This window comes from Pseudorasbora parva, chromosome 5, assembly GCF_024679245.1.
Source record: "Pseudorasbora parva isolate DD20220531a chromosome 5, ASM2467924v1, whole genome shotgun sequence".
Classification (NCBI taxonomy): domain Eukaryota; kingdom Metazoa; phylum Chordata; class Actinopteri; order Cypriniformes; family Gobionidae; genus Pseudorasbora; species Pseudorasbora parva.
In genome coordinates this window covers 27,086,072-27,101,407 of record NC_090176.1, presented here as the reverse complement: position 1 = coordinate 27,101,407, position 15,336 = coordinate 27,086,072, and the positions used below count along the sequence as shown (strand labels likewise).

Here is a 15,336-nt window from a genome sequence, read left to right as displayed (position 1 = left end):
CAATTTTGGGTGGCAGATTTAAAATTGCACACTTCTGAGGGGTCCATCACCAGCTGAGCAACTTCCATTGGGATGAATGGGAGTATAGCTTTAGAATTATAGACCTCCTTCGAGATCACTGGTGCTAGTGACAGATGTTACTGTCTGTTATAAATATAAATCTCATGATGCATTTCCAGTGAGGAGGATAGGTCATCAGCATGCAATCCTCAATTAAATGGCTACCGACTGCTTACACAGCTGTACAGGTTGCACCTTATTGACAATACCACCCCCTACCAAGTCCGGTGGCCAAACCAGATCAATAAACTTGCCTGTGCTGGTCCAGGAACACTTCCCTCGTGCTGCCATTTACAGACCCCAGCATGGGGAAACCCATGCTGCTTAAGCGAGATAAGCTGATGAGATCGAGGATGATGGGGCACTTGGCAGGTCCATCCTGTGGAAGTGTGTCTTGTGAGCATGTTTACTGATTAAACCAGACTTCCTTTTGAGAAACAAACAGAAGACACGATTGCTTTCTTAATTTGTTAAAGATGCTAAACTGAGCTTCTCTGTAAGTTCATGTGGAAAGATACTGGAACACATCTTTTAAATTCCCTTTATGGTAGAGTAAGATCACAATACAAATATATCTCAATATGAGTGAATGAATGAAAATGAGTGAATGAAGAATTCTCTGAGCTTCTATGTCATCATTAAAATACTTTATAGCTCAGAGCCATCTGAAGCAAACTTGGGCTTGGTGTAATTATGAACCCCTAAAATAAATGTGAATCATTGCATTTCAAAGAGAAGTTGAGTCACCTGTTCTCAGACTGCAATCAATAGGCACAGGCTATTTCATGCTTAAATGTGATAAGATCTGTTTCAGATTACTATCATTTGCCAAGATTCTGTCCAAAAAGATTATCCATTTGAATTAAATTTTGTCATGACACAATAGATGTCGTATACAATTAAACCTAGTGTGAAGAGACATACTTGGTTCCAGCAGTGGCATAATACAATGTATGAACATCTGTGGAGTTTATAGGTTTGATTCCATCAAAACAGATAATCTGACAGTCTGTTAATCAGATAATAATCAATGTTCAGTAAACTAATATAGTATAATATCATCAAGCATTAGGCCAAGTTATCAATTTACATAAAGAGGAATAATCTTTTTGCAAGAAATATATAATCACTATAAGATAAATTAATGTTATCATAATGTTATTTTTTAATGGCCATTACAGTATCATGACACCACATGTATTGCATTACATTCATGTGACCATAATGCAAGATCACTGAACACTATCCTTTTCTTTTAAATAGAATTACCAAGAGTAATACTGCTTGAAAAAGGAAGGATTATACTGTTCAACACAACAAGGACCGGTAATTGTCTTTTTTCCAGATTTAATTGACTCCTGATGCAGAAAAATGAGCATTTGTTTAAAACAATGGGAAAAACAAACATCAATCAACTTGCTAGGAATAATGATTATGAATCAAAATGATCAAAATCTTGTCTGTATCTATATAAACAATAGCTATATCTCTTAGTGAGCTGTAAACTGACATTGAGGTGATGGATAACAGCTATACTTCATACTTATAGAGCCCTGCGAAATCTAGCATACACTCACGCACACCTATAAATCCATGTGCACATTTACAAACAAACACACAAATGCATAACTCTACCCAGGTTGTCTTTCATATGATGAAATAATTTGATACTCTTTTATATTTGAAAATATAAAGATATTTCTTTGAGCTGAAAAGGCAGCTTTTTCAGTCTTGGTTGAGCTTTTGCGTTCGCTGGGTCAGAAGTGGCTGATTCGTTGGGTCGTTGTTTCTGATGACCTTGCAAGGACATTTACTTTCTGATGAACACAGACAGGCTTATTTTAAATGCATTGAACTTTACAACGTTGAAGGTTTGTAGCATGCACCAAACCATATCCAGGGATACTATGAAGGACCTTTTCTAGAATGGCAATATGTATTGGAAATCTATTCTTGGCTGGTTTTATGCTCAGCTCAGAAACATGCACTGAATTTCATTAGATGTGAAAAGGCATGATCTTTTGCAGGGAGCATGTATAGGAACAGATGGTGAATATGTCCATGTTCTTTGAGAAAGTTGCTATAAGTTTAGATTGCCTGACATTAAATTAACACTCTTACTCTTTTCATTGCCTTTCTGAAACCCTCAGAGAGCTGATGATTATTGAGCAAGGATTACTGACAGAAAAAAGCAAAATGTATTATTAGGTATAAACAGAATGCAGTTAGTTATGAAACAAACCCCTTCCCTCTTAGGAAACAGTCTATCGACTACTTCTTAATGCAGATAAACAGTTTTGTGGGTAAAATGATTACAGGGTTGTTTGATGCTGTGCTTGGGCTGTTTCCTTTTCCACTTAGTTGCTTATTGGCTTTTTAAGATCTGTATTGATTATAGTGGTCCATGTATTTCTTTACCAATGGCTAGTTATTCTAGAAGTATACGAGTAACAGTGATTTTTATCATTTGTTTTGCAAAAATAAATGAGGATAGACAGAAACATGAAGACACCACACAATGTAAAAAAATTCAGGTCTCCAATTGAACATTTTCTAGTGACTGACCACATCTACATTTTTCAGTTAGCTGAATTGAAATTCTGTGAATTAAATTGCATCAATTCACAGAATTTCAATTCGGCCAACTGAAATTTTAGATGTGATCAGTCACTAGAACCTTTTCAATTGGAGACTTTTTTTTTTTTACAGTGCAGGTGAATAAGGTTAAAAATGTATCTAAAAGATATTGCTATACTTCCCCCATTGATTAAGTAAGACAATAATTGGTTGCATTACAAGTTTTCCAAAGTTATGGTTATGCCAATGAGGCATTATGTAATTAAATATGCACACATTTCCAGAACAGAAAACATACATTGGCCATAAGCTTACATGATAAAGCACATCCTGCCCCAGTGTGAAACCTCTGCCACCAGGCCGACCCAAAATCTGTTTGTTGCCGAGAGCATCCCTCTGCAGCATCCCCCTGTGGCATCTAAATCTGCTCCGGTGCGAATGGAGACAACACCCCGGCTGCCCCATCAAGTTTCCCGCAGGACAACAACACAGCCCGTCCCTTAGGTCCCTAGACCCTCCAAATGCTGAACGAATCAGATACGGGCAGCCCATAGATGTTGGGAACTGCTTTCGACCAGGAGGAGGGCCGGGTGGAGAGCAGTTTCCACAATCTCTGGGTCATACAGGGTGTGCTCTGCCAGTGAGCAATGCTATGCTTCCTCATTCCCAACCAAAGCCCCCACCGCCACACATTCGCCAACAACCGAGATGAAGACAGGGTTTTACAGACCTTCCTTCATTTTACCCAAGAAAGGAGGTAGTTTACAGCCAATCTTGGATCTGCACATTTTTAACTGGGCCCTTCACAAGCTCCCATTCACAATGCTGATGCAGAAAGGCATCCTCATGTGTGTCCGTCCCCAAGATTGGTTTGCAGTAATCAACCTAAAGGTCGCACTTCCACACCTCGACACCGTTTTTTTGGTTCACCTTTGAGAGTCGGGCATTTCAGTATACAAGGTCAGTACAATCAATACAAGCCCTCTGGGCTTTCCCTGTCTTCCTGTGTCTTTACAAAATCGTGGAGGCTGCCCTTGCCCCTAGTAATGGAAGTGGCCATTCGCATTCTCAACTATCTGGATGACTGGCTCATTCTAGCTCTCTCTCGAGGTCTGTTGTGCAAACACGGGGACCTGCTGCCTTAGGCACCTCAGCAATCTGGGGCTTTGGGTCAACTGGGGAAAGAGCAAGCTTTCCCCTGTGCAAAGCTTCTCTTTTCCCAGTATGGGGTTGGACCAACAAATGTTCTGAACTGCCTGAAATGTTTAGGGGCAAAACAGAGGTTCAACTGAAAACTTTTCAGAGGCTCCTGGGGCATATGGCATCCGCAGCTGTGGTCACGGCACTCTGATTGATTCATATGAGGCCGCGTCAGCACTGGCTACACAGCCGAGTCCTGATATGGGTACTGTGCAAGGTCAGGGAGGACGAGTAGCAGGTCATGATGTTGGCCCACCTGGACCTGGTTTTCTGACCTGATGCTTCTTGCAACAGTCCCTCCCTGGTGGGACACCATATGGCACCCACGTCCAGACCTCCATGTGTGGCTTTTGGAAGGGACACGGACGACTTAAGTAGCCCACCGCCAGTAGTGTTAGACATTATCACTCAAGCCAGAGCTCCCTCTACTAGACAAGCTTATGCTTTGAAGTGAAGTCTGTGTGCTGAGTGGTGCTGGAAGACCCCGGGGACCCCTTTTCTGTGTGCACGTTTTGGATGTGTGCAGAGCACAGAAAACAGCATGTGAGTCTTTTGAGGTTGAATGTTTTAAAATCACATTAAAATGTGCACATAGAAACTGATGAGCGGAATAGAAATGCATGTTTTTTATTGAATTACTGGTTCTGGAAAATATGGTCTATATACGCCTGCCTACCCTTGCCACAACCCTGACCTTCCACTGAATCGACTCCTCAGCATAAGCCTGAATGAGTGGAATGCATGCCACCATCTTATTTACCCGTATGTACAGAGAAGTGGATCGCCATGCAAATTCCACTTGGACTGCATTCCGTAGTTGTTAGGTAATGTAGTTGTCAGAGGTTTATTTCAAATTTCCACTTAAAGATAGTCTCTCTGTTCCCTACATCAGGTCTCATCGGTAACCAAGACGTTTCCACACACTACAATTCAAGGTACAGTCAATGCTTTTCATATAATTATTGTATATCCCAAGTACATCAGGAGTTCTTCATCACACTCTATCATTTGATGGTAGCACAAATAGCCTGCAGTTCATCTTATGAGCATTATCACATGGCAAATTATTATATAGCTGAGCACAAGATGATCAAATGTCTTTTCTTTATGGCTACTCATCATATGTGAGCACACACACAGTTGACTATAATTGTAGAATAACTTGTTGAAGTAAATGGCTATTCATATGGATTATACGTTTATTTTTTATTCTGATTATAGAAATCTTCCACGGTAGCCTCACAAAATGCAGCACTCTTGCTGTTTCACTGAATTTTATCTCATTAAATAGGGACTTTAATGTGATTTTTATTTTTGGAGCAAGCCAACCAGGAAATCACAGTCCAGGTCACTGCTGTGAAATATTTCACGCTCCAAAGACAGACTGTGCTAGCATAAAACAGCTGAACTGTATTTGTTTGTTTTGGGGTTTTTTTCTTCTTCTTCTTTTAATATGGAAGCAATCTTTTTACTCTTCTGATATACTGAAGCTGTTCCCTCTTAATAACATGAGAAGGTAGAAACAGCCATCTGGTGATTGTACAATAATGAACAGATGTGTCTTCACCAAGATTACATTGCTGCACATTTTGTAGTGCTTGCTCTCCAATGAGTAACCAAAAAACAAAAAACAAAAACAAACATTCACTACCGTTCAAAGTTTTGGGTTGGAAAGATTTGTTAAACGTTCTTGAAAGAAATCTATGTTCACCAAGGCTGCATTTATTTGATCAAAAATACAGTAAAATGATTTATTTAATGTGAAATATTATTACAATGTTTTCTATTTTAATATATTTTACTGTATATATGGTAAACCTATTAAGCTCAAGTAATCAGACTAATCAGACCATTGCTCAGTGAGATATCGGTATCAATGTGTTCACACCATGGTTCACACTGCCTGGTGGCCATTTTGAAAGCTGATGGCTAAAAACTTAAATGTGCTTTTTTATTTTTTTATTTATGTTTAAGCCTTTATTTTGGATACGTATAACTTCTTACAGTAAAATTAATAGATTAATGTTATAGATAGTAAAAGATAGTTTTAGCAACACAGCACAGATGCTGCAGAATATTGTTAGCTTTCTAGCTGTATAAGACTGGGTGCTACACTAATATATTACTGGTTAATACTAATATATACTAATTGGTTTTCACTTATTAATCTTAAAAAATGTTGTTTAAAATAAACAATTGTTGCTTAATGGCAACAGGGGTGTTCTTAAATGGTACAAACATCTACCACTTAAGCACAGCCAGACTTTTTGCATTTAATGTATATCTAAATAGAAATGCTTTTGTACACTGTAAAAAAATATTCTGAAATTGTTTGAGATTCGACAACCTTTATTAAAATATTATTAAAAGATTTTGTAAACATATTGGGTAATTGTGTGTTTTATTTATGATGATGCAGTGAAACATGCCAAATGCTATTTTCATAATTTATCAAATGTTTTATGTGGTTCAGATACAATAATATTTTGAGTTTCTATTTATTATACAAATTTCCTTCATTGTATCAACCCTAATATTTTTAATTTCAATAAACTCAAAATTTTAAGGCAACCACGTTACTTTTTTAAGTTAAACCAACAAAAATCAACCAATTTTTTTTACAGTGTAATTTAAAATAAAATAAAATATTGTACTGAAACCAATACCCTGTGTACTAAAATGTCTCAATGTAGACTTTGGTGAGCTTAATAGTATTCTTTGATGAATAGAATATAATATAAATCTTTTGTAACATTAAACAGTAAATGTCTTCATTTTTGATCAATTTAATGTGTCCTTGTTGAAAAAGTATTAATATCTTTCAAAAAAAGAATTTGACTTAAAATGTTGAATGGTAGTAGATAAAATATATATTATGTATCTATTTGTGAGAGATGCACATGCAGAAAGTGTTTGAAGATGGACCATCTGTTGTGTAATTTGTGTTGGTCTGTTACTTGGCCATACTGACTCATACAGATTCACTGAGTGATATTGTTGTTCATACAGACCTTTATGTCACCCGTTTCTTCGGCAAATTATTCATTGGATTTGGCAGGGCTTAAGGCCAAAAGACTCCAATTGCCTATTAATGTTTTAGGCCAAACAGCCTCCAAATGTTTTGCATAGCCTGTGTGAAGTGTTTATTTTAAGCAGTTGATTAAAGATGACGCTAGGGTCATTTCAACCCAATGTTTTTTAAAAGGAGCTGTGGATGTGGAAAGAAAGCAGATAACTAGAAAAGTGACATTCAAAGCTTTTTAATATTAAATGAGTGTCCTTCCATAAAATACATTTCAGTGAGCTGAATGTATTATGCGAGGCCAGTCAAACTAAAATTGCATGTTCTTATATTTGTAAAGGTCACTGCACTGTACCTTGTTTTGGATTTTCATTTCTAAAGTGCAGACCTCTTTTTTTGTGAACTCATCATAATAGTTTTCAGTATGCATTTTTTTACAAAACGATAAACCCTCATCTTCATAAAAATCTATTTTTAATTTGATAATTGTTACTTCCTTTGAGCTTACTTCAATGAGAGAACATTGGAATTGCATTAGATTTCGTCACTGCATAATTGCAAATGCTTTTATCATTGCAGGTTTAACATGGCCCACTCTCATTTAAGCACAGTCCTAGTATAACACACTGTGTCACATTTTATTTCTATTTTATTGAATTATGTAAAATAATTACTAATTCAAGACACTATAATGTGCTTTACTGTTTAACCATTGCAAAAATGTCATGTAAAGGACACATTAGTTTGTGTCTAGAAGCTGAAAGCACTTGTCTGGTTATCATCTTTTAAGATTGAACATTGGTCTGGGGAGTCTGCTCTGTATTTTCTACTGCACAGAGGTGTGATCAACGGACATAGTTCAAGTGATTCTGTAAGCAATTGGATCCGGCAGAATCGGATCTGTCGCTTCTCCATCTGTCATTGTGTTAAACCCGCCAATAGTGCGGCAGGTGGATAAGTCGGTTTGTGATTGGTTCCTGCAAATTTGTTTCTAGGTTTCTAATCTAGACCTGATCAAGACTTAGAGAAACTTGTTCATGCTTTCATCACCAGTAGGGTGGACTATTGTAATGGCCTTTTCACTGGCCTTCCTAAAAAGACCATTAGACAGCTGCAGCTCATACAGAACGCTGCTGCCAGGATTCTGAGCAGAACCAGAAAATATGACCATATCACACCAGTCCTCAGGTCTTTACACTGGCTTCTAGTTACATCTAGAATCGATTTTAAAGTACTACTTCTTGTTTATAAATCTCTCAATGACCTAGGACCTCAACGCACTGCAGATATGCTGATTAAATACAAACCCAACAGATCACTCAGATCAGCAGAATCAAATCAGTTAGAAATACCAAGAGTTTACTCAAAGCAAGAAGAGTCTGCTTTTAGCTATTATGCCAGCCGCAGTTAGAACCAGCTTTCTGAACAGATCAGATGTGCTCCAACAGTATCCACATTCATATCCAGATTCAAAACACATCTGTTTAGCTGTGCATTTACTGAATGAGCACTGTGCCACTGTACGTCCGACTGATTGCACCTTATCTATGCATCTTTTTTTAATTCTTTTTATAACGGTTTTAGTTTACCTTTGTTCTTTTCTTTGGTTATCGTCATTTTATTATTTTTAATTCTCTTTACATTGTATTCTTTTTCTTATGCATTTTTTATCCCTATTTTAATTCCTTTCTATGTAAAGCACTTTGAATTGCCATTGTGTATGAAATGTGCTATATAAATAAACTTGCCTTGCCTTGCCTTGCCTATAGCCTAGTCTAGCCTAGCCTAGCCTGAGTGGCAGGGTGAAATCAAATCACCAACAGATTGGCCTATCAATACACATAAACAAAAATCAAATCCCAAGTGAAAAAAAGTTGTGTGTGCCTGGATGAGTTTCTAGAAAGTATCTAAGAAAGCCAATGACAACTATTTTGAAATTACCAGTCTTGACAGTCACTGGAAAATGTTCAATTGGAGACCTGAAATTTTTTTACACTGTGTTGCTTTTTCTCTTAAACATGTAGAATCTCTCATGAGCTTTCAATTTAAGAACATTTTAGACCTACATAATTTCTGCTTATTGAAAAGACTGTCATTCTGTCAAGACTACAATCATTTAAAATACTTTATGTTGGATCTTTTTAAAAGTTGGATAGACATACCACAGCACATTGTAGTGACATCGCTGAAAGAAAAAAAAGTGAAATCAATATCGTCACTATATGCATTTTGTACATTACATTGTTGTGTTCTATTCATGCGTATTTTAGGATATTTTCCAACAATACATTGTGTTGTAGGGGTAGAATAAATTTAACAATAAAAATGGTTACTGCTCAACTCAATTTCCTGACAAAACACCAAAATCTACTTCTATTAAAAGAACTACATCATAAACCAGTTTTCATGCCTCGTGAGGGGGCTGAATGTTCAAGGCGATGAACCATTAATGTCTGTTCCCATGGGACTGCATTCCATAGTTGTTAGGTAATGGAGTTGTCAGAGGTTTATTTCAAAATGCCTGGATGTCAAAAATTCAAAAGAAATGCCACAGCATTTCCACAGGTAAACTATAAATGCCTCATAGGCAGTCTGTTAGCACCAGCTCAGGGAATGTTGATCATACACTCAAATTAAATTCTTTGGAGACAATGAGTGGCACGTGATTATAACTTCATTAGCCCTTTTAGTCACACACATGGATTGGCAAACATTATGAGTGCAACTAATATTGAGTGTGCGTATGTGTGCGCAATGGCTGATAAGGATGTTGCACTTAAAGGGTTACTTCAGCAATTAGCATATGGCTTTGTATCAGTAGAAACCCTGGAGTATATATTTAAATGAGTGTGCTTCTCCCTAAATAAATTGACGATATTTGCGTCATCTCGCAGCTCAGCTCGCAGCTGCAGGCATTCATGTGAACGGAGCTATGCTGAGCAATGTAAGTGTTTCAACTTCTCAAATGAATTCCTATGAAAGTTAAAGGGAGGGTGAAATGCTGTTTCATGCATACTGAGCTTTTTACACTGTTAAAGACTTGGATTCCCATCCTAAACATAGACAAAGTTTCAAAAACTAATGTTGGACGTTTGATGGAGTATTTCTGTGTTAAAAATACTCCTTCCGGTTTCTCACAAGTTTCGGCGAGTTTTTTTCGAGTATGGGTCCACTTGACGTTAATAGAACGGAAGGTCCTTGTATGGGCCGTACGGGCTCTTCTCCCGGTAGGGTGCGCGCGCGCGTCACTAGAGCCAGAGAGAGGAAATGCACGCCGTAAACAGTCTCTCAACTGCAGATCCAGTCCTCCGTGAAGACTTACGTCGCGCGCCGCGCTCCACTTTATTCCTATGGGTGACGTTGAGCGACTTCAACACTTCAGCACAGTATTCCGTGAAGGCAGCGCTACATGCCGATTTGAACGCAGAAATTACGCGAAGCTTCAAAGCATCGCTTCAGTCACGTCTCAAAGTGGATTTCCACGCCACTGCTGTCACAGGACTTCAACAAATCATACCAAAGAAGTGTATTTTTGACGGAGCAGTCCCAGCGATAAAGGTTCGGTCCTGCTTTGGAAGCAGACGGTGAGTAAATCTGCTTCAAATGTCTATGCTGTTGGCTCGTCGCGTGAGTTCACAACAGTAAATGACACGATCGCGTGCTTCGTCATTCAAATGCGCTAACGGTTACTTCATTGTTGTTCTGTATAACGTTACACTAGTCTGACTCTGACGTGCAAAACCGTTTAGCTTGCTACTTCTAAGGTCTAGTAGCATACAATAGTCCATAAACTGAATCATGTCCTCATAAACTGCTTGTAAAGACACAGAAATGTTGACATGCCCCTAAATACAGTACATACCACAGAGACGGACGTCCTGAAGTTGCAGTTTCTCCTGTTCAATTTATTTCTGCCTCAGATTTGATTGTGGATCATCATCTGTATTAGCTGAGATAGCGATGGGTTTCTCCACGCTTGAGGACGTCATTCTTTAGCTCCGCCCACACGATACGCCTCCAGGCGCTCGTTTTTTTCCGGAAAGACTCGGTACAGCCTATATTTCTTTTATAAATATGATAAAACTAAAGACTTTTCGGAGATATGAAGGATGCAATACTACTCTATAGGTACTCAAGATTGACATGAGATTGACAGAAACTGAGTGTTTCACCCCCCCTTTAAGCTTGCAAAGGCATGAACTGAAAACGCGCCAGACTGAACACGTGCTGTGAATGTATGCCGCAAGCGTGCTCGCGTTTACCTCAGCTCCCATCATGAGAGCTCATTCAGCTCATTCATCACGATGAATGTAATCTGACTCCTGCAGCGTTTGTGCTGTGACACTCCCTCAGCGGCTAAATCACATTATATTGAACAGACACGTTCAGTTTTTTATTGTAGTGTCTGTTCTCTAACTGATTTTATGACAATGAATCTTTTATCCCCATGAGACAAAAATAAATTTTCTGTCTTTTCTCAGTCTAGAAAGCACCAAATTCAAAAATAATTTCACATTTCTACTACATTAATGACCCAGATTCATCTTCCCAGCGCTGAAGTACCCCTTTAAATTCTACCTTGATTAATATGGAATTCGTATTATAATCGTATTATAGGCTACCATTTTTGAAGATTGTATAAATGAAACTTGTACTCAGTCAAATATATTAAATTTGCACTTCACTTAACACTCTCCTTGAGAAAGAACTGATTTGTGCAATAGACCATTAATACATTTCTCAGCTGAGAGTATTGGTTATTTTGAGCTAAGAATTTAACTTGAATAATCACGGTGAAGTCAGCCTTGTGGTATGTTTTGTTACGCAATGCTTTGATCTGATTTTCCCAGAAAAGAAAGGTTTTCTAGGAGAACAAAGAGTATGCTCAAAGCTGGAATATTCTGAAATGGTCATCTGTCTGCTGCAATGCATGACACTGATTCTGAGATTATGTATATTAAATTAATACAATATCTTTTCTTCTAGTTATTCCAACTATTATCATCCAAAGCTTCTCCAGACTCCAAGGTTTTATATAACTTGATGTACCTGTCTATCTTTGAGACAGTAAACCACCACATCCTTCCTTGACCTGAGCCTCACAACAACTGTAATTTGTTAGTTTGAGTCTTACCTCAGAAGCAACATTATAACTTCCCCAGAGAGGAAGGGCGTCCAAATAACCATGGTTCAGTTCTTGGTCCCTTGGCTTTTAAGTCCCTTGGACTTGGCACATAGCTTTTCACTGCAATGCAGAAAATATGTTGCTTGATATTGCAAACTGGTATTTGTTTTATATATAATGGGTTTTTTCCGTAAACATACACACTCTGGTTTCTAACACAGTTTAACAACTTCACACATTGTTATTCTTCTAGATATGCTATGGTGGCTAAAGAATATGTTTTACACACAAGTTTTTACTTTTGTGTTAAAAAAATGATGTGGCTACTTATCATGAGTGATCACTTTTCCATACTGTCCACCCCACTTTTTAGATCATTCTTACCCCCATTTATATATGTAAGGAAACTTATTTTATTTTATTTTTTATTTTTTTTTTGGGGGGGGGGGGGGGGGTGATAACAGATAGACCTGTCCTGTAACCCTAACCTTGCAGCTGGATCCTTTCATTATTTACACTCAAAATGATAATGCCACCTATATTTGTGCACAGCTGCGCCATCTGCATTTTGTCACAAAAAACGGAAAGGAAACTATTGTACATCGGTACAATTATTGTATTCATTAGAACTGGCAATGATCCATGATCAGGCCACTGACATAATCTGGCTGACCCCCAAACCTCTTGAGAGCACAGTTAATAATACTCCATCTAGAAAGCAAGCTCAAGGACCGATGTATTCATCCCAGTTATTTCCAATTTATTTACTCCCTGAATCTCTATCATTGCATGAAGTGTTTATATTTCTGCTAAAATTTAATGATTCATGTTTTGTGCTATTGCTAAAACAATTTCAACATATTTAAATTCAACCATGCAGGGTTTTTTTTTCAGTGATCCCATTTCGATTTTCAAGAATGCACTTAAAGTGCACCAAAAAGAAGAGTACATCTGGGTTGTTCAGCAGCTGCTTAAACATGTTCTTGTTTACAGTCTTTAGCTGCAAAATACACACGGGAAACAAACTTAGTCTGAAAGATTATGACAGATTATAATTTATTAAATGATTGAATCTTTGAACAGACAACAATAGAGGAAGTTTACAATGTTGGAATAAAAGGGAACACTCTGTAGTAATATAGACATATAAACCTTATACATTAGACATAAAAAACACAGAAATGATTCCCACTCTTCGGCCAAACATTAAAGGTGTGCAAAATTTAATACAATACAGTTGTATGCTATAAAATGTTATGCCTCACTTTTAAGAAAATGTTGTAATATATTTGTTTCCATCCATCCATGTATTTATTTATTTTAATTTATTTTTTCAGACGTTACAATCGATTTTCTTGATCTGTAATGAAATTTACTGGTCCAAAAAGTGCTATTAATCACTGCAGGTAACTTTGGCACCACTTTATAATTTTACAAACTAATAATAATAATAATTAAGGCAGCCATTAAACTTACGTTTTCCGTTTTAAAAGGTTATTTATTCACAGTGAAAAGATAAAGCTGAACGTATTAAGGGAAAGTGTTACTGAGCTACCAGTCTGATGAACACAAAGAAAGCTGTCTGTATAGTCTTTCCGGATTGTTGCTTAATGATTTAGTGACTTTTCCTGTAAGTGGAAGTATCCGGTAAATCATTCACACAGGAAGAATAATACCACCATTATGAACATTCATCAAAATATAACTTAGAAATGTGGTCTCTGTGCCATGTTGAATGGCGCAATATTTTACGTGTTCATTTAAAATACATGCATAAAGATAGCAAGTACAAAACACATCTGGGACTTTTTACAAACATGCCCTCAAATAAAAAATAAATAAATCTGCAAACAAAATAAGCTACGAAGGGAAATGTAATGATAGCTAGTTATTCTGCGTTCGTTAATTCTATAAATACAATTAATAGGCTTCAAAAGACTCGTCTTGGAGTAAACAGTCAGACTATGAAGCAAACAACTAGACAATTGCCTGTTGTGAACTCCAACTGTACACCTTTTAAAAGACGTTTGAAACTTTACTATTGTAGTGTAATGCCAGTAACACACACATAAATGCAGCAGATTTTGGCTCATTCTCGACAGAAAACATACTCTGTGTAGCTTGTCCAGATTTTGTCCTCGTTTGGGTCACTGCTGGAATAAGCGCACGTGCCAGTGGAGCTGCACGCAACCATATGGAAGCCAGACTCTGACAGTTTGTCAAACGCCTGCTCGAGAAAATTGTATTTCAGATAATAGCGTGATGTGTACCTCTCCGGAGGTCGGTCCGGGTCTCTGCTCTCGTTCAAAGTGTCTCCGAACACCTCCTTAGCCAGAGAAGTTTTCCCGCACACCGTGATCCTCGCGACCCGCCTGAATTTGGCGTCTGTTTGTATATCTCTTCCGATTGTATACGAGCCCCGGTAACCGACTGTGATGAAGCCCGACTTTTTGGACTCCATGGAAGGAGAATGAGCGGCGCTGGCGACGGACAGCATGCGCGAGGTGTCCGGTCCGACCAACGGAGTCGCGCTCGCGCTCAGCTCCTCCGAGTCACTCTGGCAGATCTCATCGGTGATGGAGTTGTCTTTACTCATTTTGGGATTTAAGAGCTTGGACAGGTCCCGCAGCTGAAAAAACTCAGCCTCTCGCTGTAATCTGCTCTTTTCCGGAAAATAGTCAGGCAAAACAAGATGTAGATCCCGGAGGTAGTCTAAAATATATCGAAAAAGAAAGCCGTCCCTGTCCAGAAAAAAACGACCTTTGCTGTCCCGTGCCAGTTCTGGCGGTGTTTTCTTACTAAACATGTTCCACAGGAGAGAATCCGGTACGGCTATTAAAGTCGTATGCCGTGTCACATACACTTGTCCCCCTACATTTAGTTCAATAATATCAGAAAACGGGGACGCGGAATCCGCGCCGTTTGATATTCCACACTCGGGATCTGCCAAAGCCATCACGTCTCTTCAGCTAAATGTGCCAGTTATTTGCGATTGTGGGCAACGGGTGTCCCAAAGACTCAAGATAACGGCAGATGTTTGTTTAAATAGGTTGTGGGAGGGGAGAGAAGACGGCTCATGTTAACGCTTTACTGGCAAAATGGGACCAACTGGTGTCTGCCTCATGCTGATGGAGATGCTACCTTGATGTATCTTATCAAATGGCAACAAAATGTTTAATAGATATAAACGTACACTTTAATGTAGACAATAAAATGGTAAAAAGCAAAGGAATGTGGATAAACGAATCTTCTCGCACACAACGGCTAAAATGGTATTATAATAAGTTAGTGTAACTTAGATTTTCTTGCATGTTTCTCCAGACAAAGGAGTGGTAGTGGCATCTAGTGGTAG

At 38.2% G+C, this 15,336-nt stretch overlaps 2 protein-coding genes across 3 annotated transcripts in view; one reads left to right on the top strand and one right to left on the bottom strand.

Annotated features, from left to right (window-relative positions):
• The window catches only part of acod1 (aconitate decarboxylase 1), a 40,559-nt gene that overhangs the window by 14,309 nt on the left and 10,914 nt on the right, over positions 1-15,336 (top strand). Inside the window, exon 1 of one of the 2 annotated variants that reach the window (XM_067443669.1) lies at positions 4,680-4,772. The exons of the other annotated variant lie outside the window; for it this stretch is intronic. The gene's annotated coding sequence lies outside the window, so the exon portion shown is untranslated. Of the gene's footprint in view, positions 1-4,679; positions 4,773-15,336 lie in introns of those variants that run through there. 2 annotated transcript variants of the gene reach the window in all.
• Positions 13,033-15,045, bottom strand: kctd12.1 (potassium channel tetramerisation domain containing 12.1). The gene has a single exon (XM_067444994.1). It carries the CDS (start codon positions 14,938-14,940, stop codon positions 14,074-14,076), a length of 867 nt encoding a protein of 288 aa, XP_067301095.1. The 5' UTR covers positions 14,941-15,045; the 3' UTR covers positions 13,033-14,073.

Bases quoted from the DNA above. Each gene is read 5' to 3' on its own strand.
- kctd12.1 (XM_067444994.1), bottom strand. From the start codon at position 14,940: ATGGCTTTGGCAGATCCCGAGTGTGGAATATCAAACGGCGCGGATTCC.